Source organism: Cygnus olor, chromosome 4 (assembly GCF_009769625.2).
Source record: "Cygnus olor isolate bCygOlo1 chromosome 4, bCygOlo1.pri.v2, whole genome shotgun sequence".
NCBI lineage: Eukaryota > Metazoa > Chordata > Aves > Anseriformes > Anatidae > Cygnus > Cygnus olor.
Genome location: NC_049172.1, coordinates 49807972 through 49829458, shown reverse-complemented (window position 1 = coordinate 49829458; position 21487 = coordinate 49807972). Strand labels below are relative to the sequence as shown.

The 21487-nt window shown below is 38.0% G+C and overlaps 1 protein-coding gene across 1 annotated transcript in view; it reads right to left on the bottom strand.

Annotated features, from left to right (window-relative positions):
* SCFD2 (sec1 family domain containing 2) overlaps window positions 1-21487 on the bottom strand; it is a 194904-nt gene that overhangs the window by 142756 nt on the left and 30661 nt on the right. The window contains 1 exon segment of the mRNA XM_040555829.1: window positions 16757-16884. Within this exon segment, the coding sequence (XP_040411763.1) occupies window positions 16757-16884 (128 nt within the window).

The window sequence follows — 21487 nt, the reverse complement described above, 5'->3', positions numbered from 1 at the left end:
CATGTGTGTTTTTAGACTAAACACTGGAGCTTTCAGTCTTGTTTTATTTCTTTTAAAGCTGTGTCAGGCAGATTTACATGGTGATTTGAAAATGTCAGCCCATGAGGCCTTGCAGCATACCTTTGATAATGACTGCATTATTACCTTTAGCATTCATGATATATAGCAGCATATTCAAAAACTGATAACTTGCTTCGATTGAGAAAACATGAAGTTGCCTCATACACAACGGTAAAAATGTTTCAAGACTTCTGATTTCAATTTTAAAAAATAATTTTGGGAGTTTTGTTCCATGTTGTTCCTTGTGAAAGTGAATCCACATGCATCACTGGATCAGCCTAGGATCAGTTCAGCACCATTTTAGATAAACGCTGAAATACTTTCCCACCCTCAGAATACCACCAAAAGAAGGTCCAACACATGTAAATATAAGTGAAATCCTGACCTTAGTAAGTCATTAACAAAACTTACTGGCATCGAAGAGTCCAGCATCTCATTTGTAATATTTACAATATCCATGGAACTGCTCAGATCCAGGGTTCAAAAGCTCCAGTCAATTTCTACACAGAAATCTCCCTGGACAGCTCTTTGATGCATATAACTATTCCAGTAGACGAGGAAAGGAATTTAAGAAAGTCATTGGTGGTACTCAGCAAATAAATTACTTTTTTTGAGGCCTAAATCCTCACCACCTTCCCTGCTGCTTGCTCACAGGGGGAGATTTCAGCACAAAGCCAAAACCAGACTAAATTTAATCTAATCCCACCCCAATCATCCCCTCTGCTGCTGCCCTTTCTTTTTTAAAGCCCCTCTGCTGCTTCAAGTCCTTTTGTCTTGCTATGTAGTACAGAACTCCTATGAAATCAAAAGGAGACGGATGACAACTACATCTTCATGTTTCAACTGTTCTTTTGTTCTCCTAAAGCGAATCCAGAGATTCAGAGGCAGGAGATGGCAACTACAGGCAGAAAGGACTGCAGCAATGCTGTCTTGCCTTGCTCCCACCTCCTCTTCATGCTCTGTTGTGGTCATGCTCCGCAACCCTACACCTACACAGAGTCCAAATGTCTGCGTGGGCACAGAGGTCTGATTCATGAGGACTGTGTTACTCTGTAGTTGGTCATCTTTTAATTCCAAATTGTGGGAAGAAAGAGAAGTATGACCTCAACTTCCCCTAAGGGATTTTAAAGGACTGATAACCTTTCTTGCACAAACACCAAGATTCCATACTGCCTAAGAAGTAACCTTTACCATTAAAATAGCGTAGGGAATGAGACTGGATGTTACAGGAGGAATGAAGTCTGGATGTCACAGAAACATGATGGACTAGGTACCAGCCTCACTACTGAAGAGCCAGTTTTCTCCTGGAAACACTGAAAGTGAGCGTGCTGAGGCAGCTCTGCACGATAGAGATCTGATAAACTGAGGATAAAAAAAGGAAGAGGTAACAGGGATATAATAGGATCCAATCCTGTCACTTGGGAAAGGATGACAAAAACAATTCTCATCAGGGTAGGGCTAGAGAGTATTACAGAACCCAGGTCGCACATCAATACATACAGGGATTTCTGGGATAATGTTGAATTCCTGAAAATTGTCTCAATCAGGAACATGAAATTCCAAGATAAAGAAAAAAAAACAATGACAAATAAAAGTGGTTACCCAAACACTACTGGATGCAAAAAACCAGGTTTTTTCTATAAATAGTCACTGAGACTGTTTTAGATTTACCCATGAAGACCAGCGAGGCTTGTATATGAAGAAACCATTTAGAGAAGCAAAAATCTATAAAGTTATCATGATATAGTTTTAACTGAGTTTAAACCAAATTAATTCAAATTAAAACAATGAAAGAATTAAGGGAAATCCTATAAGATTAGAATTAGGCACTAAGAAACACAGGGAAAGAAGCCAAGCTTGTTCAGAGCTTGTAAAGGAAATTTGATAAACCATGAAAGTTACACAGACAGATTAAATAAGAAAGAGAATAAAGGTTTGTTTTCTGTTGGCAGTATGCAATGATCAAGACATGACCCAGGAAATAAGTCAACTATTCTGCCTTGGGTTTCATGCCACAGTGCAGTGGGAAATGGCCAACGACAATGAGGTCATTTCAACAAGGTTACCATATTGGAACTTAAAAAAACCACAGTTTAAGTCAGGTAAAGCAAAGCAAGTTCTGAAACAAGCTGCACATAAACAAATAGCCAGTGGTAAGACTCATATTAAACCTACCACATCAACTAGATCAGAAAACAAAAATATTTATAGTTAAGAAATGGTGAAAAATAGCTACCTTACTAGTCTGATGACAGCAGTATGAAAAACTTCAGGACAAGCATTCAAAAAAAACCACACATTACATTCTAGAGCAAAACAGGATAAAGTACATTTATCAAAGAATACCATGTCAAACTGATATGTAACCTATTTTCTAGACAGAACAAATGAATTAATTATAACTCACGTGGATTTAGCGTAGTATTTACTACAATATAAACATATTTAACGGAGGAAAGATTAGGATTAAAAGTATTGTAATATACCTAAGAAACTTCCAGAAGTAGATGGCAAGGTACCAGGCGTACAAAAAGAAAAGATTTTAACTGGAGCTTGGTAAAACAAGACTGTGTGCGCACACATGTACACATAGTACAGATTTGGGTACGAAACAGTGCCAAATCTGGTGCTGTCACAAGGCTGTGAAACATTACTAATACAGAGAAAAACAGAAGGGACAGCTGGATTGCTTTTAGTATTGGAAAAACATACATGGGATGAAATCTAACAGTTCAAAGTACAAGATTATGCATTTTGAGGCTAGGAGTTGTAGTCTGCTGTAAATTGGAAGTAACAACCTGAAATGACACAAGAGATTAATAATGGTTAGGCTTCCTCATCCAAAAAAAAATATGAAAAATGGTTACATTAAGGGTCAACTCTGGTAATAAAATCAATGGGTACAAATAATGCATGAATCTATTTGCACAAGACATTAAGAAGCATACTGCTGAATCAATCGATTTTCCAGTGCTAGAAACAAGAGTGGAGGCAAACAATTTTAGCTTTTTCTAAGGCAGGGCTTGACAGGTGTATAACGAGCAGTTGCATAAATGCTCACAAGACTGAATGCAATACAAATGGCCCCCTTCAAACCTTCACTCCTAAGGTAATTGATTTGCAAACATACTGGGACATACAGACTTCAAATTCCACCTCCAACTTTTCAGATTTAGGGCAGATCCCAAAAGAACTACAGAGCAGTTTGCCAAGTTTTTAAATTACAGAAGTGGTACCTTATATTAAAAAAAGGTAACAGTCAACACAAATGATTTTTTTTGTTAATTATGTAGATAGCAGCACTGAAAACTAACATATGCAACGCTATACCACATAGAAAATACACAGTTAATACCACATTCACAAATGATGTGTTCTGACTGAATGGAAGCAGCAGTTCTACTACTAGTACAGTTGATCGTTTAAGTTAGACATACTGAGGCAGAAATTACCAGCAATTTACCACATTAAAGATCTGACAAAAGTCTGGCTTTCAGTAGTAAAAGTAGCCTGAGTGGGACAGACAGACTTTCACCTCAAAAGTTAAACAAAATGTGAACTAGACAAACTGCATGTGTAGACATCAAGACAATTCGACACTATGACGTTTTTCCACCTAAAATTAATGCTGCAGCGTACGTAGTATAATGCAGGCATCACTTCAAAAAATAATTATTTTTCAAGATAGATTTACTAGTAATTTTTTTAAAATTCAGTATCCCAAAATATTTTTTTTAACATAAAGATTTATGGATGAACGAGGTGTCTAAAGAGCAAAGGTCAGAAATACCAATGTGCTGTTCCAAACATACAGTCCTTCTTTCTTCATCTAACACTTAGTTAATTATCTCCACAGGGACAAGAAAACAAGTAAAGAGGAAAGTACATTTTGTGACCAATTGAATAAATAAGTGGATGCTTTTCCAAGACTACAGGAACCGCCAAATACGCATAGCTTTAAAATTAGTTCAATTTCATGCGAGAACGCTGTTCGAGCTTCACTGGCTGAAGCACTACTGCTGAGGTCCATTTTTCACTTGACAGAGCCCCGAATAAGAAATTATCTTGGAACACATATGTTCACAGACTAGACTTTTTCAAGGCTGAAAAATTCCAAATAAACTGTTTTTTTTATCCATAGTTTTAGGAATATAGATCTGTCCTTCCCAGTAGCTTGCCTCTGTTCACATCCAATGCCGGATACTCCTGAGGAATGTAGAAAGATCTCAAAATCCACGAGGCCAATTGGGCAACAGCGCTGCCAAGGGAGTTTGATATTTTGCAAACTGAGAGCAATTTAGTAGGACAGATGACGCCCCTCATGGCTCCACGTTGGTGTAATTTCCAGATGTTATTCTTATTAACACAACATGTTTTTGTACTTCTTCATGAATTTCAATATCACTCTTTAACAGCAAGTACCATGAAAATAATTCAGTCTCAGTCTTTGGTTAGTTAATTTCAAAAGTCACCCAGTCCTTGAATTGCTAATAAAAGTGAGAAGAACACCATCTACTCCCTACTCCTTTGGAGAGACGGAAAGTAGGCCAGGATGGGATACTGTCTGTCTGACTTCTCCAAAGGAAGGCTCCAGACCCGAAAAGCACTAAACCTTAGAGCAGACTGAAAGCGGATGTGACAGGCTTATTTCTAACAGCGTATGCTCATCTCCCACAAATACAAACCCTTCTGCTCTGGGGCTGATGGTCACCTGTAGCCTTCTTTCTTTCACAACTGCAGGAGCAGCAGAGTGATGGTCCTTCAGGGAGGCAAGGCCTCTTGCCTGTCACACATCTGAAGATGTGTAGACCCAGGGCGTTTGAGGACATAGGTGTAGAAGGGTGAATTCTTGGATGAGGGAGAAAGGGTTGGAGTGGGAAGTTGCAGTGTGGATTTGTGGGGCCAGAGTGTATGGGAATATGAGGTGAGGGTGCCTGGTTCAGAAACTGAAGATCTCGAATTCTTTATGTCACTAAGCTGAAGGAGGCATGGGACCAGAAACCCACTTCACCCCACACGTACATACACAGTTCTGTGGTAGTGGAAACTGCTGCCATCACTGTTACCACTGACAGAAAACAACTATCAGTTCTGACACTATTTTCAAAATTTTTACATAAAACAAAAAGCAATCAGTTAAGTGGGAGAATTATAATTAAAGCACTCTAATAATCATGATTTTCAGTTCTAAGCACCTAAATGCAGAAGCCTATGTATGGGCCCAAGTTCTGATTTACAATTCCTAGATTATCTAGGGCTTCCAGTTTCCCAGCACATTCAGAATGCTTAGACAAACATGACTGACAACTTAAGTGTCTTGAAATGAATTAAGAATTTTGCATTTTAATCATTCAGAGATTTGTATTTAAATGCATGGCCATTCGAACCCATTATTACTTTTTTTTTTTTTACATACTCTATCATTCAGTATCCTCTTCTGACTTAATACAGTATAAACAAAAACATAACAACCATTTCTATCTGCTGACTACAATATTTCCCAGCTGCCTTCCTAAGCACCAAAACAAATCTCAGAACTGTTTGAATAAGTAGGTAAAATCTTCCAGAATTAAGCATCTTAGGGGTAGCTGTCTCTTTTAAACTTTCAAGTGCTGACATAACACTTAGTTAAGTACTGCCATTCCAGATTTTCTCAAAGCCATTTCTTAATCTTGACTAATCTTGGACTAATCTTAATCTTGACTATCATGGTCATACTGCATTACCTTATTCTTCACCTCTTCCACCATGTTTAGTAACACAAAGCCCTAGGCCAAGTCCCAGCCAGAAGGTCACCAGACATTAAAAACAGTAATCCTTGAAAACAGTAGTTCACTGCAACCATAAAGTGACTTGAAATCTGCAAATTTGGCTGAATCATCTGGATGCTTTAAACTTCTCACTGAAAAGAAATGACTTATTTGTCTTAAAATACTATGCCCAAAGGATTTCAGGTGGCTTGTACCTGTCCTCATTTAGCACTAAGACTTATGTTTTCAGACACTGAGTACTTCATCATGTTCTTGGCTTGCTGTTCAAGTGAGAGGGAGGTCATTGTTCTTCTTTGGTACATTATTCACAGGACTGATTATTTCTCTGATGATCTCTGGAAGACTTCTGCAGCTGAGAATACCGTAACAATCACTTTGGGCAGTAAGCAAATAAATATGCATGGAAAACAAGATGATGTATGAGTATGTACATATGTAATTCACCGTGTCTCTTGTGTAACTAGTCATCCTTTGTGAGACTGAATCATAAGGCTAAATTATGCTGGAAAAAAAAACACTCAGCAAACCACCCAGTTTTACTATATTACCATGTTCCACTTCAAGTCAGACACTTAAGAGAACTGCAAGCACACCAGTATACACTGTATTTTTGGTTTAAATCCTTCGGTATGGGCTGTTCTCACCGGTGCTTTGCTCCTATAGCTCTACATCATTTTCAGCTATTTTCTTCAAGTTTGCCCCCCACAAACTCATTTTTTGACTAGACAGCTCTATTCTTAGCATAAATCCTGAAGTCCTTTCTGTCATCTCAAAAGATGCACGAGACAAAGTACTTAGTGCTGATATCCACAACTGCCACAGAGCTCCAGCAAAATGCAGGTGCCACATGGCTTTGCTGCATGCCAAGCACATGCTGGAACTGGCATCTCCCAATCCTATATCCAGGATAAATTTTGCTGGTGAAAAACACAGTCATTGTGGCTGACACACCCTATTAAATTAAGATATCATAGAACACATGTACAGCAAGCTGTATCTTATTTCCAACCAGTCTGTTTCCCCACAGATATAAATACCAGCAATTAAAGTAAATTTCTATTTCTTGGACTGAAAGAGTGTTTTGGGTTTTCGTCCAGGTTCAAAGAGTCCTACAGGACCTCCTCCTGTTTAACAATTTCTTGATCATCACAAACATACAGTCTACAAGTACGTGAATTTTTTAAACTGTAAATACTATCATGCAGATGATGAAATTTAAACCCATAATTTCCAAAGCACTTGGTAACACACTTAACTATTAGTTCAGCATTACATTTTCAGATACACAAAGCATCTTATCCATTGTGCAATAAATTTTATATTAAAGCAAAACACTTACCACAAAGTTTTTGTCACATTAACATTTTCTAACTTGTTGTGTACTTCATTTAAGTTTGAGTCAAATAGTAAAACTCAATTCCTCTTTTCTGTTATCACTGTTATTTTTAATGTTTTCTAAGTAATTTAGGGATTGTATAACCATTAATGTCACAGTTCTATTGTGTTTCATATAGCTGTCTGAACAAATGTACACATCTTGTTCTTTTTTGCTGCCTATCTAGATAATTCTTTGCAAGACTAAGAAAATATAATAGAAATCAACATCAGCCAAAAAAAAAAAAAGCTTAGTGAATAAAAGAAATCTCAGGTGTTCATCTAAACAAAAATATTGAATAAATCTTAGCAGAGAACAGAAGATAGCAATTCAATTGCTTCTTTTCAAGTAGTGGCATCATTAATTGGTAACTTACAAGTGTTATGTTTTTATCTGCACCTTTATATATACATAAAATAAATAAATATATATCAGTTTGTTTTTAGATGTATACCTACTAATTAGTAATGGCTATCAAAAACTGAAAGAAGCCATTCAACTTTCCCTAAGCAATTGGGTTTGTTTGATGAAAAGTTGTTTAGACTAATGTTAGAAACTCTGTTGCTCACTACAGATACCAGACAATTAAGAAGTACTGTTACTTACAGTATCTCTCAAAACAATACTAGCTACTAGTTTCTGCAAAAATAAAAATCAAAAATCACAGTTTTATCTATTTAAAAGTTAATTCACTTAAAAGGATTAACACTTGTTTCTAATTCAAAGACCTGTAACTCACAGCTTATGCAACTACAATTACACTTACTTCCTCTACATTCTTTTCTATTACATTTTAAAACTCAAATGTTAATTAGATCAACGAACAACCTATATTATTCTCAAAGGCAATTATGTGATCTGACTGTAATATCTCAAAATGAATATTTAAAAACTGATCTTAAGAAGTTACGTAACGAGCCGTGGTCAGAAAGATCTTAAAATCAGTCATGTAAAAACCTTTGACAAGAGTTGTTGTAGAACATGGCTGTATTACGAATGGAGTTTCACATTTGTGATAATCCATTAAGCATGCCCGAAGATAAACTGGACACATTTGCAGGTAAATGCTATTTACATTCATAAGCTTTTTAACATACAAAGTCATTTCCTTACAATTTAAAGATATATAGTCTAAAAAATAAATAACGATGTGCATATATGTTAAAAGCCTGTTTCAAAACTTCACGGATGTTTATCTGTTTATCATTAATGTTTACTCCTGTTGTGCACATCATGTAAACTCTCCAGAGAAAGACCACATTGAAGTAGCTTTTCACAGTGTTTTCATTACGACAAGAAGACTTCACATTGAAGTTTATATAAGCTTTGCAGTATTACATTAACAAAGAATATAAATAATGAAATACTATATTTGCAGAACTCCTGCAAGAGCAACATAGTTCTGTTTTCTTTTAAATTTTTAATAATTATCTTCAACTCTAATCACAACCAGACATGAAAGGAGACCTGGCTACAAGTTAAATGTAAGTGTTTCGGTTTACCGTCTGTAACAAAGATTTTAGTTTAAATTTTAAAATAAACTTTATCCAACAATTCCAGACACATAGAAAGACCACTGTCACCACATTCCCTTCATAAAAAAGTAACACTAGGGTTAGCCAAATAGTTCTGCATCCATGTGCCAACTGTAATTTAATCAAAGATAACATACTACCAGCATATTTCTGTTTCACATCACTGCACAGGGTTTTGTGCTTCACTTCCATCTGCTAACCGTTTCATAGCAATGGAGTGCAAAGCAAATGAGGTATAAGACACAAATATGACACTCTACAATTTTATTAGGGCATGAACCCGTTACCCATCTTACACTACAAGAGACTATATAGCATACAGTAGGTTATTCACTAAACAAAGACATGAATACAGTAAGAGACAAAAATACCTTTACTGAAACTTTGTAAACAAACTTAACCTAGGAACTGTTATTTCTTAAAGAATATTAAGTCACTGAATAAAAATCTGAAGTATACAACAAGAGCTTAGGGTAAAACAGGATAGTTGATACTTCAGAGTCAGCTCGAACATTTTCATTTAACTTCAAATAAATGTGGTAAGTACCAATATTACTCTCTTCTTTTTTCCTTTTAAGGTAAATTCACCTAACGCAATAGTCACTAAACAAAAACAAACAAACAAAAAAATCACCACCTTCAACTAAACACCACAACACTCAGAACAAGTCTGAACAACTCCTTATTTTCTAAAGAAGAGGAGCAAAAAGCCACCTACCACCACCTGCAAGGAATACCTTAAAATACTGAGAGGCAAATTTTGCCTTCACATAAACTTACTGCAAAAAAAGGAAGTATACGATCCTTTACAATGCCTTTTTTTTTTTTTCTGAATATTATTCTGAGTAATTTCAATGCTGAACTAAAACATCTATGCCAACCTGTTTTGGTTAAGATTTACTTCATTTTTTGTGAAACACTTCACATTATCTGTCTCAGTCTCCTTCTCTAAATCAGAGATGTGTCCTTTAGCCAGGGGGCAGGATTTAAAGACTCCCGGGACCACTTCTGAAACCACTTCCATAAGGTGTAACTGTTGTATTTGGAGAACCCAGTAGGGTTCCACATTCCCCATTTGTTTTGTATCAACAGTGAAGATGACAATAAGGTATTTTATAGGTACTCTTCCAGATAGGATGTGTAAATGCCATAGATGTTCTATCATTTTTTTCCTCTTCTCTGCTCAATAAGACGGATTTTAATGTTGAAAATAGAAATGCACTTTATGGATCAAATTGATACTCTGCCATTAAAGATGCACCAAAAAATGCACAAGCAACAGTAGGTGAGAAGTGGTGTTTTCCCCAAATCATACAGGAACATAACCTCCTGAAAGACTATTTAAAGGAAGGAAGACACAACGGTGAGAGACAGAAAAAAAGAAACTAGCAAGTTGTTAAAAAAAAAAGAAAAAAGAATCGTCTCAATTGTCTAAGCAGCTCTGAGATCTACAGAGCTGGGTAAGAACCTTCACCTACCTACTGCCCCATTTGTTACTTTAGATTTTTCTTCTTCCTCATGAAATATAATGAGTTGCTCCATCCTCAGTATTTCTTCGCTTCTAAGCTCATTGGTATTAAGGAGTCACCGTTTGTGTCTCAACATGGCAATACAGCTCTTTTTGATTCTCAGGCTCTTGAACAAATAAATGCAAACAACAACAGTAAGCTTCAATAACTGTGCATTAGATAGCCTCTCATTTTTACTTATTTCCAGTGTTTGAGCACAAGTCTAAAAAGGAGGATTAAAATGTTATTTACTAGCACAATATTTCAACATCTACACAATTTTTCAGTTCTCTTTTCATCTGTAGAAACAGTAGCAATCAGTAAGAACATATGAAGCATTTGAAAGAAGCATAACGTTTAGTGCAGAGTGCTTCCCAGCTGGTGATGCTTCTAAGCAGCAGTACACACCAATGCAGAGTTGCTTATTGATGAAAAACAAGATGTTCTGCTTCTGAACATCTCTACATCTCAGCTACCTGATCACATCCTCAAAACCAAAGAGCTTCCTTTGCAGGAATATCTTCATCCTTTTTGTTACATCTAATGAGTTAGAGATGACTTGAAAAGTTTGTTTGTTTGTTTTAAGTAACTAAACAAAAACTTGCACATCTGGGACTTGGAGCAACATCTTTGCTCTACACTGGCAAAACCAGATGACTATGAGAAGATGGGATCTACTTAGCAAGGTGAACACTGATCACTCAACAGGGTTGAAACTGTGAACTTCATCCTAGTGCAACAGTGTAAGGTGAAACAGCCATAATATCAATCTCTTTCAACAGGTCTTTATGTGGTGGTGACTATTCAGAAAGGCTGTTTCATCAAGAGTTATCAGGGACAGCTTAACCCCCCCACTGTACTCAAAGGGTGGTTGTCCCCTGGGCATGGAAAGGCCTACAGGGAAGCCCCCCCAAACAGATCTAAAACTTTCAGAAACACTTCAAACTCTTCAAAAAACATTTAGCACTCTAAGAAGCAAAAGCCTTCCTGCCTCCAGGGGTGAATGATGCAACAAAACATCTGCTCCATTGACCATCACTGAAATTAGGAACATTTGCTTTAGGTCAAGAGTACACTTAGAGTTGCACTACGGGGAGAAATCAGGAACTCAGTATTGCAGCAGGCTGGAAAATCAAATCTGCTTGGCTAGATAGTCCCACACTGCAGAGCTTCCGTTACTTTTGCTTAGGCAAAAAGGAGACTAATTTACTCAGGTCTGAGAGGAACAGCCTCACGTTTCCCTGGGGTAAGCCCTGAGGACACCAGTGCGTCCCTGGAGCAGCATGGCGAGACCCAGCAAGAATTTTGCAGGCTATATCAGCCCTGACTCAGTCAAGTTGGTACAGGAACCCTCCCATCCCACGAAGATGCCTTGAGAGAGGCCTCCCAAACATTGACAAAGCCAGCAGTTATCCAGGTACCTATTACTTAGCCAGTGACACACTTCAGAAGGGATTTGAACACCCCACAGACTGCTTTGAGCCCTGCAATACTCATCTGCCTTCTCCTCCTACATGAAGGCCTCAAAGCCAAGGCTGACATTGCCTCGCTCCTTGTCTGTTTCACAGCACTGGCCTAATGGTTGACCAGGGTGGATTTTAGATATCTGAGATCAGACTTGATGATTTATCTGAAAGATGTCAATGTACCTATCTACTTTATTATGGCTCGTTTTCTTCACTGGTAGCTTTTATCCCTAGAGTTTAGTCCAAGAATTGATGGTACTGAATCTTGAATATTGTTACATTGATCTTGTCAACAATAAACAACATGTTAGATACCATTACAGTCAAGCACAATTTATATACATATATATATTATTTTTTAAAAATAATTACACATTTGATATTCTTTATATGTTTTAAGATAAGGTATTCCCCTGCATTTTCCCTTCCGCTGTAAGGTATTTTTCTAACTCAAAATATTATTTCATATCTCCAATATAAAATTCAGGATCTTCCCATTTCTACCCAAAGAAGTTTTACCGTTAGTTCACTCCATACACATACCAGCCCATTTGAAAGTTATAGCACTCTTCTTTATCTCATGAACTCGGAGGTTTTGCTCATTTTGTAGTGAGCTTGATTTTTAAAACCGTATTTGTACAGTTCAAATGGAAAGAAATCAAAAGGCTTTTCTTCTATTAACAAGGCCCCGTGTAACAGCACACAGCACTTTGTTTCTGTTACCACACCACTGTTTTGACTTTCATCAGTCTCCATGCCAGTAAAGAGAGACAATAAAGGAATTCAGGCTTGACCACGGTTTACTGTGCTCCTTTCAAATAGAAGAGCAAGGGTGTTTCTAAAACCACAGAAGAACATTTATAGCAAAGTTTTTATTGCTGCCAAATACTATGCTAATAGCAAAGCTTTCAACAGGAGATTCGTGGACTGCCACACTCAGAAGATGATTAAGATATGCATCAGACCTATGAAGGAGGGAATGGGAAGCAGAGGAATGGAAAAACCAGCAACCTTTCTGCTGTACTGCAAACCAGGCTGCTACCTCAGAGTGGAACTCCTTACAGTCACTTACTTAAAGAGCTGAGCATAAGTAATCCCTTCCCAGTATTTACAATTCACTTGAATTTAGCACAATGCTGTAAATCTCACCAGAAGGCTATTAGAATGATCTTCTAAACTGTCTTCCGAAGAGCTTTTGAAAAACAAACTTAACTCTTTAAATAAATTTCTTTAAATACCAGTATTTTTATTATGCAAAAATATTTTAATGCCTCTTTATTTAAACGGACTCCCAGCAAAAGACAGCTCCACCTACTGTTTACATGCAATCTCTCTGTGTTGGGAAATGCAGCTAGCTGGAAGGGTTAAAAGGCTGTTGCCAAAACTTAGATCCACTTACTACAGCATGCCCACAGCAAGCAACGCCAAGCAAATACTGCCCTAAAGTCAATACTGACAGCATCAGTAAACTGCACAGGAAGTGCACATTTTGTCTTCAAAAACCATATAGCTATGGTATGCATTTATGAATGCAATGGATTAAAGAAGATGTAAACTGCACGTAGCACAAAGCCTTTGTGCTAGGTGGAATTCTGAACAGTGCTTTGCCTGACTTCTCCAGGTTTGACCTCAGAAACCCAAACACCTTGCGTAGATATACAACTCAGGTTTTGTCCCCTGTGGATAGAGCTGAGTTGTTTCATAGTTTTATGTTCTAGTTGGTTATGTGGATGATCACTTTGCTCTGTCACCCTCTGTTACACTGTTTTCAAAACCTGCAATTCTTCTTTGAAGAAAAATAAAGGATTTTAGAATGCTTGCGACAAACTGTTCTGAATAGCTTACTTGCTGGTGTCATTCACTAAAGTTTGTGATAGCAATGATGTTCTTTCACATGCAAAGGAAAATGACACGAAACGTGCACTTTCCACTTTCCTTCTCCATAAAGAAAGGAGATGCAAGTCTGCCTTGAAGATGGTATAAGAATACATAATTGGCCACCTGAAAACCCAAGTATGAGATGTCTACAGCAAAGGAGAAAATCCCACTTTGTTTATGAATAACTTGTAGATCGCCTTACATTTGAAGCTGGACTTGCTCCAAGAGTCCATCCACAAAATTTTCAGCAAAACATTGCCAACTCTGCAATTCCTATCTTCAGCCAACCTCCTTCTACACTGAACTGCTTTTAAGTAGTTGATAGGATTTCCAGACATTCCACACTACTGCCTTGGTGGATACAACTAATTGAAGGGATAATGTAAATCTAGAACACCTGAAAACAGCACTCCAATCTACTCAGCTTGAAAAAAACAGCTAAAATTGCTGATTTCCTTCATTTCTCTTTCTTTTCTTTCCTCAAAACTCGTATGTCCATCTCTGCTGACTTCAATGACAGAAAGTGGAGTTCCCAGTGGCCTGGGATAGATATTTGGGGATGGGGGGAGACGTATCCTCTTCAACAACAGGTCTCTTCAGTTCCACCCTCCTTCCATCTCAAGAGAACACATTCATAAGATACCAGAAAGCAAAAGCTTAACCTGGGGATCCTCCTAGAATCATTAGAGCCCCTGCCGCGTGCAGCCAAGCAGAGAAAGAGCAAAGCTGGGCCTTAGGCATGTTATTTGCAGGCAAAGCATGGGCAAGCACAGGCACACCTCAGAAACGCGAAAAGTTCTGAGCCTCTCAAAGCCCAGAAAACAATAGAATTTATTTTCCTTGCTCTGAAAATATGGAAACAGGATGGGATCGAGTTGCTCACCACTGCACAGGACTCCCGTTCTGCCAGCGTCACACATGATGCAGTTTTCAGGCAGGTGGCCACTGCAGGAGGGCTCAGCTACACCAAAAGGAATTTAAAGCTTTGCTTTCAAATGTAATTCACTCCTTATTTCCAGAGGGAAAACCAGCAAAAAAATGGCAGCAAGCAAAATACTCTTACCATCTAACACAGCTGGTCTTAGTAAAGAGAGTAAGAGGCAACTTTTATTCTAGAAAATGTCTGTGACATTTAATATTAGGACCATAAAAAAAAAAAATACCCTAAGCATCAGGAAAACCAGCATGCAATCCACCAAGATCATCCGATACATGCAGAACCTGAGGTAAAATCATAAAAACTGAAGGATAAGCACAGAGTAGAAAGACTGAAATGATTTCCTCTCTCTTCAGCCAGTGCTGCCTCACATTACAATCACAGTGGAAGCAAGCAGCCTTTTGACTGAACACAACAATCAGGACTAGAACTGGCCACTTGAACTTTTCCTTCTCAGCAAAAGAAACAGCTGATAAACAACTTAATTTCCAGCTTTCCAACAGATTTAAGATATTCCGTAGCATAACAGATGAGAAATGAACACTGTAAAGATGTAGCTCTGGTCCAACATGTCATTAATAAATATGTGCCACTGGACAAAGTGACACCTTGGAGGGAGTTTCAGGTTTATGCTCAATGAGAAGTTGTGATTTTGGTAACTGTGCAGCCCTCCTTTCCATATTTTTCATTTTATCCCTGTTTATCATTTACAAAACTGCCTTGAATTTTCTATCTCCCTTGGAAGTTCATCTACGAAGTTAACTACAAAGTTAAAAATTAATTATGATTCTAGTACAAAATAATTCACAAAGTAAAACTCCTATAAAGACTGGTACGTTATATCTACACTTCAACTTACAGTGCATCCTCCAGACAAAAGCAAGTCTCAGGAATGACAGCATCAGAAACTTGTTTCAACAACAACTCTTAGTGTTTCTACATAGCACTACACTGGGTCCACTTACGTCTGATATTTAGGCTGCCATCAAACAAGTACCAGCCAACATGACTAAGAATCAGGGTTATTACAGCCAGCAATGGGTACCACAGGAAAGGGCCACAGAGGAAAGGGTGGCTGATCTAGTCATTCACACAGAATGAAGCAAAGCTGGTAGAGGGATTATGTCTCAAAGATGGGAAGTAATTACTTTTAAAACAAAGGTGAATTCCAACATTTTGTTGTTGTTGTTTTTCAGAGGCACATGAAATAGGAAGACATTTAGTGTCACTATAGTGAATGATCAGATACATTATCAGGGAAAGCTTTAAAACAATTTTATCATTTAAAAAATTGTCTGCCTTCTCTCCCCCAGGTCAATTTATAAAAGCCCTCTCACAACTGCTCCATTTCTTTAAAACAGTTTACATCATTACTGTTGCATAGATCTAGTATTTCTGATTAATAATCTACTGAATAAATGCTCTAGGTATTTGTAAAGACCATACAACATACGAAATGTTATAGTTGTTAAGAGTTTACAATTTGGCAGTACATCTAATTCCTCTACAATATCTTGGCAGTAGTCTCTAGAGTCTCGGATAAAAGCCGATTACTTTTATTCCATGAGGACCTTTCTCTGTTGATGAAAAGTTCAGCATAGAATAGTCAGAGTATATGAAATACAAAAAGAAAAAGGTATAGAGCCCTATAATTGTTTTAATAAGCCTATTTTTACATCAGTTCCTGCATTTCACTGAGTATGGCATGTAGTGAGAACAACATCCTTTAAAAAGTTATTAAAAGTTTTTATTTACATTCAATATCTATTATTTTGAAGAATTCAGGTTTATCAGGTTTACATAATGTAATTATAGAGAAGATCTGCAAAAATTTCATCAAATCAGCTGCTATTTGCAATTCCTGCTTGCCAAGGGCACGTATCCTGCTGATTTTTTAAGAATACCCAAGTTCTCATGTTTTGCAGAACAAAGCAGCAGCTTTGCTGGCCATTCTCATGCCTTTAAAGTCTTTCTTCATAGAACTCCATTGCTTCACAACTGTTCTTATCTTTTTAATGTTGCTGTATATAAAAGACAACACCTGAGCTCTAGCACAGATTTGCTTCTCACTTCTGTACCAGGAAGATTCTGTGGTAGCCACAATACACACCCAAAACCAATGGCAGGGATGGAGGTAAGTTCTCCCCAAGATGGTTATGCGGACATAGAGCAGCTGTCACCTTCCACATTACCACTGTGTGGGGAAGGGGATGTCACACTACTCACCCATGCTCATCTTAATAGGTAAATTTTCTCTGCTCGCAGCCTCCACAAGGTGTCTCCTAGCCTCCATCACAGCTTCCTTTTGTTTGAGGTTCATGAAGGACTCCCAGAGAGCTTTGGCAGCTGGATCACTATAAGAAAATGACAGGGTTACACTAAACACTGCTTGAATAATGGAATAAGCTTAAGACAACATTTATATTTTAAGATGAGTGCTTCTACTTAGCAACTCCTCTGAGGCAGGCAGGATACAAGCAAAACTAATGCAATATAAAAGCTTGACTTTTCTTAGCAAAAGTTGTTACAGTTTAACAGGAAAAATCTAGAATTTCTTGCTACCAATTAAAAAGTATTAGAATCCACATATAATAAACTGAAACCAGCATGTTAGCTCCACTATAACCACTACTGTTTAACTACCAGAATACCAGAAACAGTCCAAAGTTCTTCAGATATCAAAAAGCCGTGGAAAGGACGGTACTACAGATGGGCTGTGATTTCCCCGTGAGAGCTGAAATCCCAAAACAATACTTCCAGTACTGAAGGCTGCTAGTATGATTTCACAAACTAACGTCACTTTGGGTTTCATTGATTCTCCTAATATGAAATGAATAATCCACAGGAGAGTGCAACTATCCTTACGGTACCTGTACTTACAGATTTCCTTTTATTGCCAGTGGTGGTAAGTTTAAGCAAGACACACAGCAATCTGTGTGGCCGGTCAGCGCTCATTACCCTGTCAGTATTCTTTCTTCCAGGACACTGTGTTTGTTGTTGTTGTGAATGAATTCAGTGCTTTCTCTGGAGGGGGGAGGAAAAAGGAGGAAGAACCCTTGCCTGAGGCTAAAGTTAATTGGGATTAAGTGTGGATTTTTTTTCCCCCTTAGGAAAAACTCCCCTCTGCTTTCTCCCCAGGAGACATTTAACTCCCGAACACATTTTGATGTAACTCACAACATGCTTATAAATATGCCAAAACACACTTTGTTTCACAGAAAATAAAATCCCCAACAATTCATTTGATACCTGCTACAGAGCAGCTGTGTATATGCTCTACTGCAATGTCATGGCTGTATTGAGCAACGTGCACTGTCTCCCAAAGCAGGTAAGAGGGGCAGCAAGCCCCACTCCTGTCAGTCCAAGAACCCACATCCTCTGTCCAGGCCCGTCTGGGTGGGAGGACCGTGGGAAGGAAGCTGAGTTACCCTCCTTCTGCACAAACCACAAAGGAGTAGGAAGAACAAATGTCATCCTATTACCGTACTTTAAGAAAGGGAAAATTTAAGATAAATAGAAAGGTTATAAGAAAAAAAAAAAAGGGGGGGGGGGGGAATAGCCAGGAAGAATACCTATCACCCTTAAAAGGTGAATTTAGTAAAAGAGGAAAGCACTTCGTACAGCAGAACCCTGACAAAGCAGATCAGGGGATCAATGACCTAACACGGTTTTTACATTTCTTCAGTACAACCTCCTTTAAGTACTGGATCCTAGGGCATGCTATTTTTACAGACACTATATACCCAATTACTCTGACTCAGTGCCACCCCCCAGCACCGCTGCTAATGCAGCCTGCTGACCCTGCTCACACCACAAGCGCAGGGCACGCCTCGCTGTCACTTACAAGTGCCTGAGCTTTGCATTGCAAGAGGCCGCCCCTTTGCCTGTTAACTAATCCCTTCCTGAACACGCACTTCCAAATCCACATCTATAAAAATCAGCAATCAGGCCTAAAACAGCAGGAAGCTCATTTTTAAAAGACTTATTTTTCCCATTTGAAAGAAATGTCTCTGTTCTCTAAGATTTTAGCCCATTCTCATTTTCCCAATTCTCTTCATCACCATAAATATAAGCAAAGAGTCCCACATAAGCACAGGCATCAGGAGCTGACTGTAAAACAAAAGAAAACAAACAACAAAAGGGAAACTAAGGTAAGTCTTCCAAATTTTTGCACAAGTTTTTGTAGTCTTATCTTTCTCACTCATAGATTTCATAAAAATATATAGCAAATAGTGAAGTTTGGGTGCCTCGACCTGAGAAGCACCTACACACCTTGGTAAGAGTGAGGAATGCACGCTGTAAGGATGCACCACTTCTCTCCCTGTCGTCCTTGTTTGCTGCTCTCTCTTTCCTCACCAGCGTTGGTCAGTCTTGTCAATTTAGACTGCAAGGTCTCTGAAAGCAGTGTGCACCATCCTTGCATAATCCCTACCACAAGACCCTGTTCCAGCTGGTACGTCCATGTGCTACTAGTACAAACAATAAAATACCTCCAAAATAATAGACTAATTATTTTAAGCTTTAAAAAAATGTAAGAATGAGTCACACTGATGCACTAAACAAAACTGAAGGGAGGGAAGGGGGCAGACTTATTTTTTACCTTGTAAAATTTTTTCTTTCTTTAGCCACAGTAGGCTTTCTTTAATCCCAAGGACCTAAATTTACATGATCCCCAAGGGTTGCTTTAGCACACCAAAAATAGCCAGAAGCAAAATAACTGTGGTACAGCATAAAAGTAGATGAGGGTCAACCACACTTGTGTATGCTTGGATCTCTGTGTAATCCATTGAGTTTCTGTAGACATTTTTCTTCCTCCTGCTTTGAAGAATACCTAGTGGTTTAGGTATAACAGGTAGTATAATACAGAAACAGCATGAGATCCACGTACATTAAGAGCTCTCATATGTAGTCAAGTGACTAGGTCAGTCTAAAGAAGCAAGTGTTCCTGTGTTCAACCATTTTTGGTAATATCATTAGGAAAAAGGCAAATTACTTCAGCCAACAGTGTCTTTTTTTTAACTGATTAAAGTTTGACTAAACACTAGCACGCTGAAAAGTATCTGAGATGGCAAAGTCATTTCGTGTATTTGTACAAATAATGCTTTGATAACTTGAGCAGTAACTACTTAGATTTTTTTTAAACTGGTACACATTAGGAGAATTAATATTAATATAACGAGGAATGATCTCTACAGACTTTTATAGAGATCCATGCAAATACAAAAAGTGCAATGCAAAGGCTTTATGTACTTCAGGACCACTACTCTCAGTAATAATCTACAGGAAGATAAGAAAAATGCTTTAAATGTATTATTAAAAGTACTCCAAAGCAGCCAGCCCATACCTAACACTGCCTGTTCCTGAAAAGCTCAAGAAAATAGCTAAGATCCACACTTAAAGAAAATAGGTAAGAAAACAGGTAAAATCCCACACTTAAAAAAATAAATCCATCACCAACTGAAGAACTCACCTTGTCCTCCCACCTAGCATTTTCAAAATACCATTCTTTTAGTCAAGGACACAATGGTAAGCAGCATTTTTTGCATAAATAAAGAAGCTACTTGTTTACAGGGCTGCCTTACGGTAGTGAAATACAGAAAAAAATACACCAGAAACATCTCTCTATGAAAGGGAACTCCACCCATGGCACATAGCTTAAGCAAACTCCATCACAAAGCTCCACAGGATTTTAAGGTATGTTTGTAGCCTGATAGGTGCTCTACCAGTAGCTTGGCATAAAGATTGAGCACTCACTTCCCCCAGTGTTACTTCAATGGTAGAACAAATATTGGAAATCACTGCGGCATACAGTAAATGTCAGCTGGAGTTTGCTAGGAACTAGTTGAAAATGCTAGTTGGAATGCAATCTTGTTTTAATTTATACAAAATTTGTTAAGAAGTGACTCATGGGAATGACTCAGTGAAGTACAAACTAGAAAAAGGAATGAGTGGAAAAAAAATATGCCCCTTGAGTCAACACTACCAGACTTTCAAAATTAAACTGCTAAAACATGGATTGTTTATTTGCACAAGACCAACTTACCAGCAGCTTTTCTGTTTTGCCTTTTTCTTTTTTTTTTTTTTTTTTTTATTAGTCACCTTTTACAACCACTTTAAGAAAAACCCGGTCAGCAAAAGCATTTAAGTAGGAACAAATCTGAATCAGCACTGAAAAATTCAGTTTTATGTCTGCTGCTGAAAATACTTTTCCCACTTCCCCTCTCTTACACCTCCACAGAAGGGTCTTTGCTTTGCCCATTCTTTAATTCCAGTGACAAGAAATGAGTGACTGCTGGGAACGAGTCACAAGGCTGCAGAAAAGGGTTCTGGTACCACTGCTTGCCTGATCCGAGGAGTTACCACATTTTCCTTTTTGAGATTTCTAACGCTCGGAAACAGTAATATCTTATCTTCCACTTTTGGTGAGACATTTGTCTGCGACTGCCCTTCCAGCTGTTGCCACGGTGTCCCTCCCCTCCTCTTTTTCCCATCTGCAGTTCCAGTAATTAGTCTAAATGCCCTAATCTGACAACATTGATGCTATAATCAGGGATTTCTATGGGATCCAGTACCCCAACTCAAATTCCTCTTTCCTGTTGCATTCCTTTACTTCCCGAGGATTGTTATTTATTGATTTTACGTGTTATCATCTGGTGAGCCACTGCACTCTGGAAGCACTTTTCTGAAACTAAGTAGACTTAAAAAATATATATATTATACATTACAAAACCTTTAGAAGTATTGTCTGAGCCACGCTGCTGTGCTTAAGAAAAAATTAATTAGATACATTTACACTAGGAATCAGGAATTTTATCAGGATTTTTTATCAGGAATTTACAATCAGGAATTCCAAATCACCCTTCGGATTAAACTTCACGACGAAAGATAAATATTACAGCACACACTTCTGTGCATCTCTATCATAAAATGTTTTGTGTGGCACAGCAAGCCTGACAA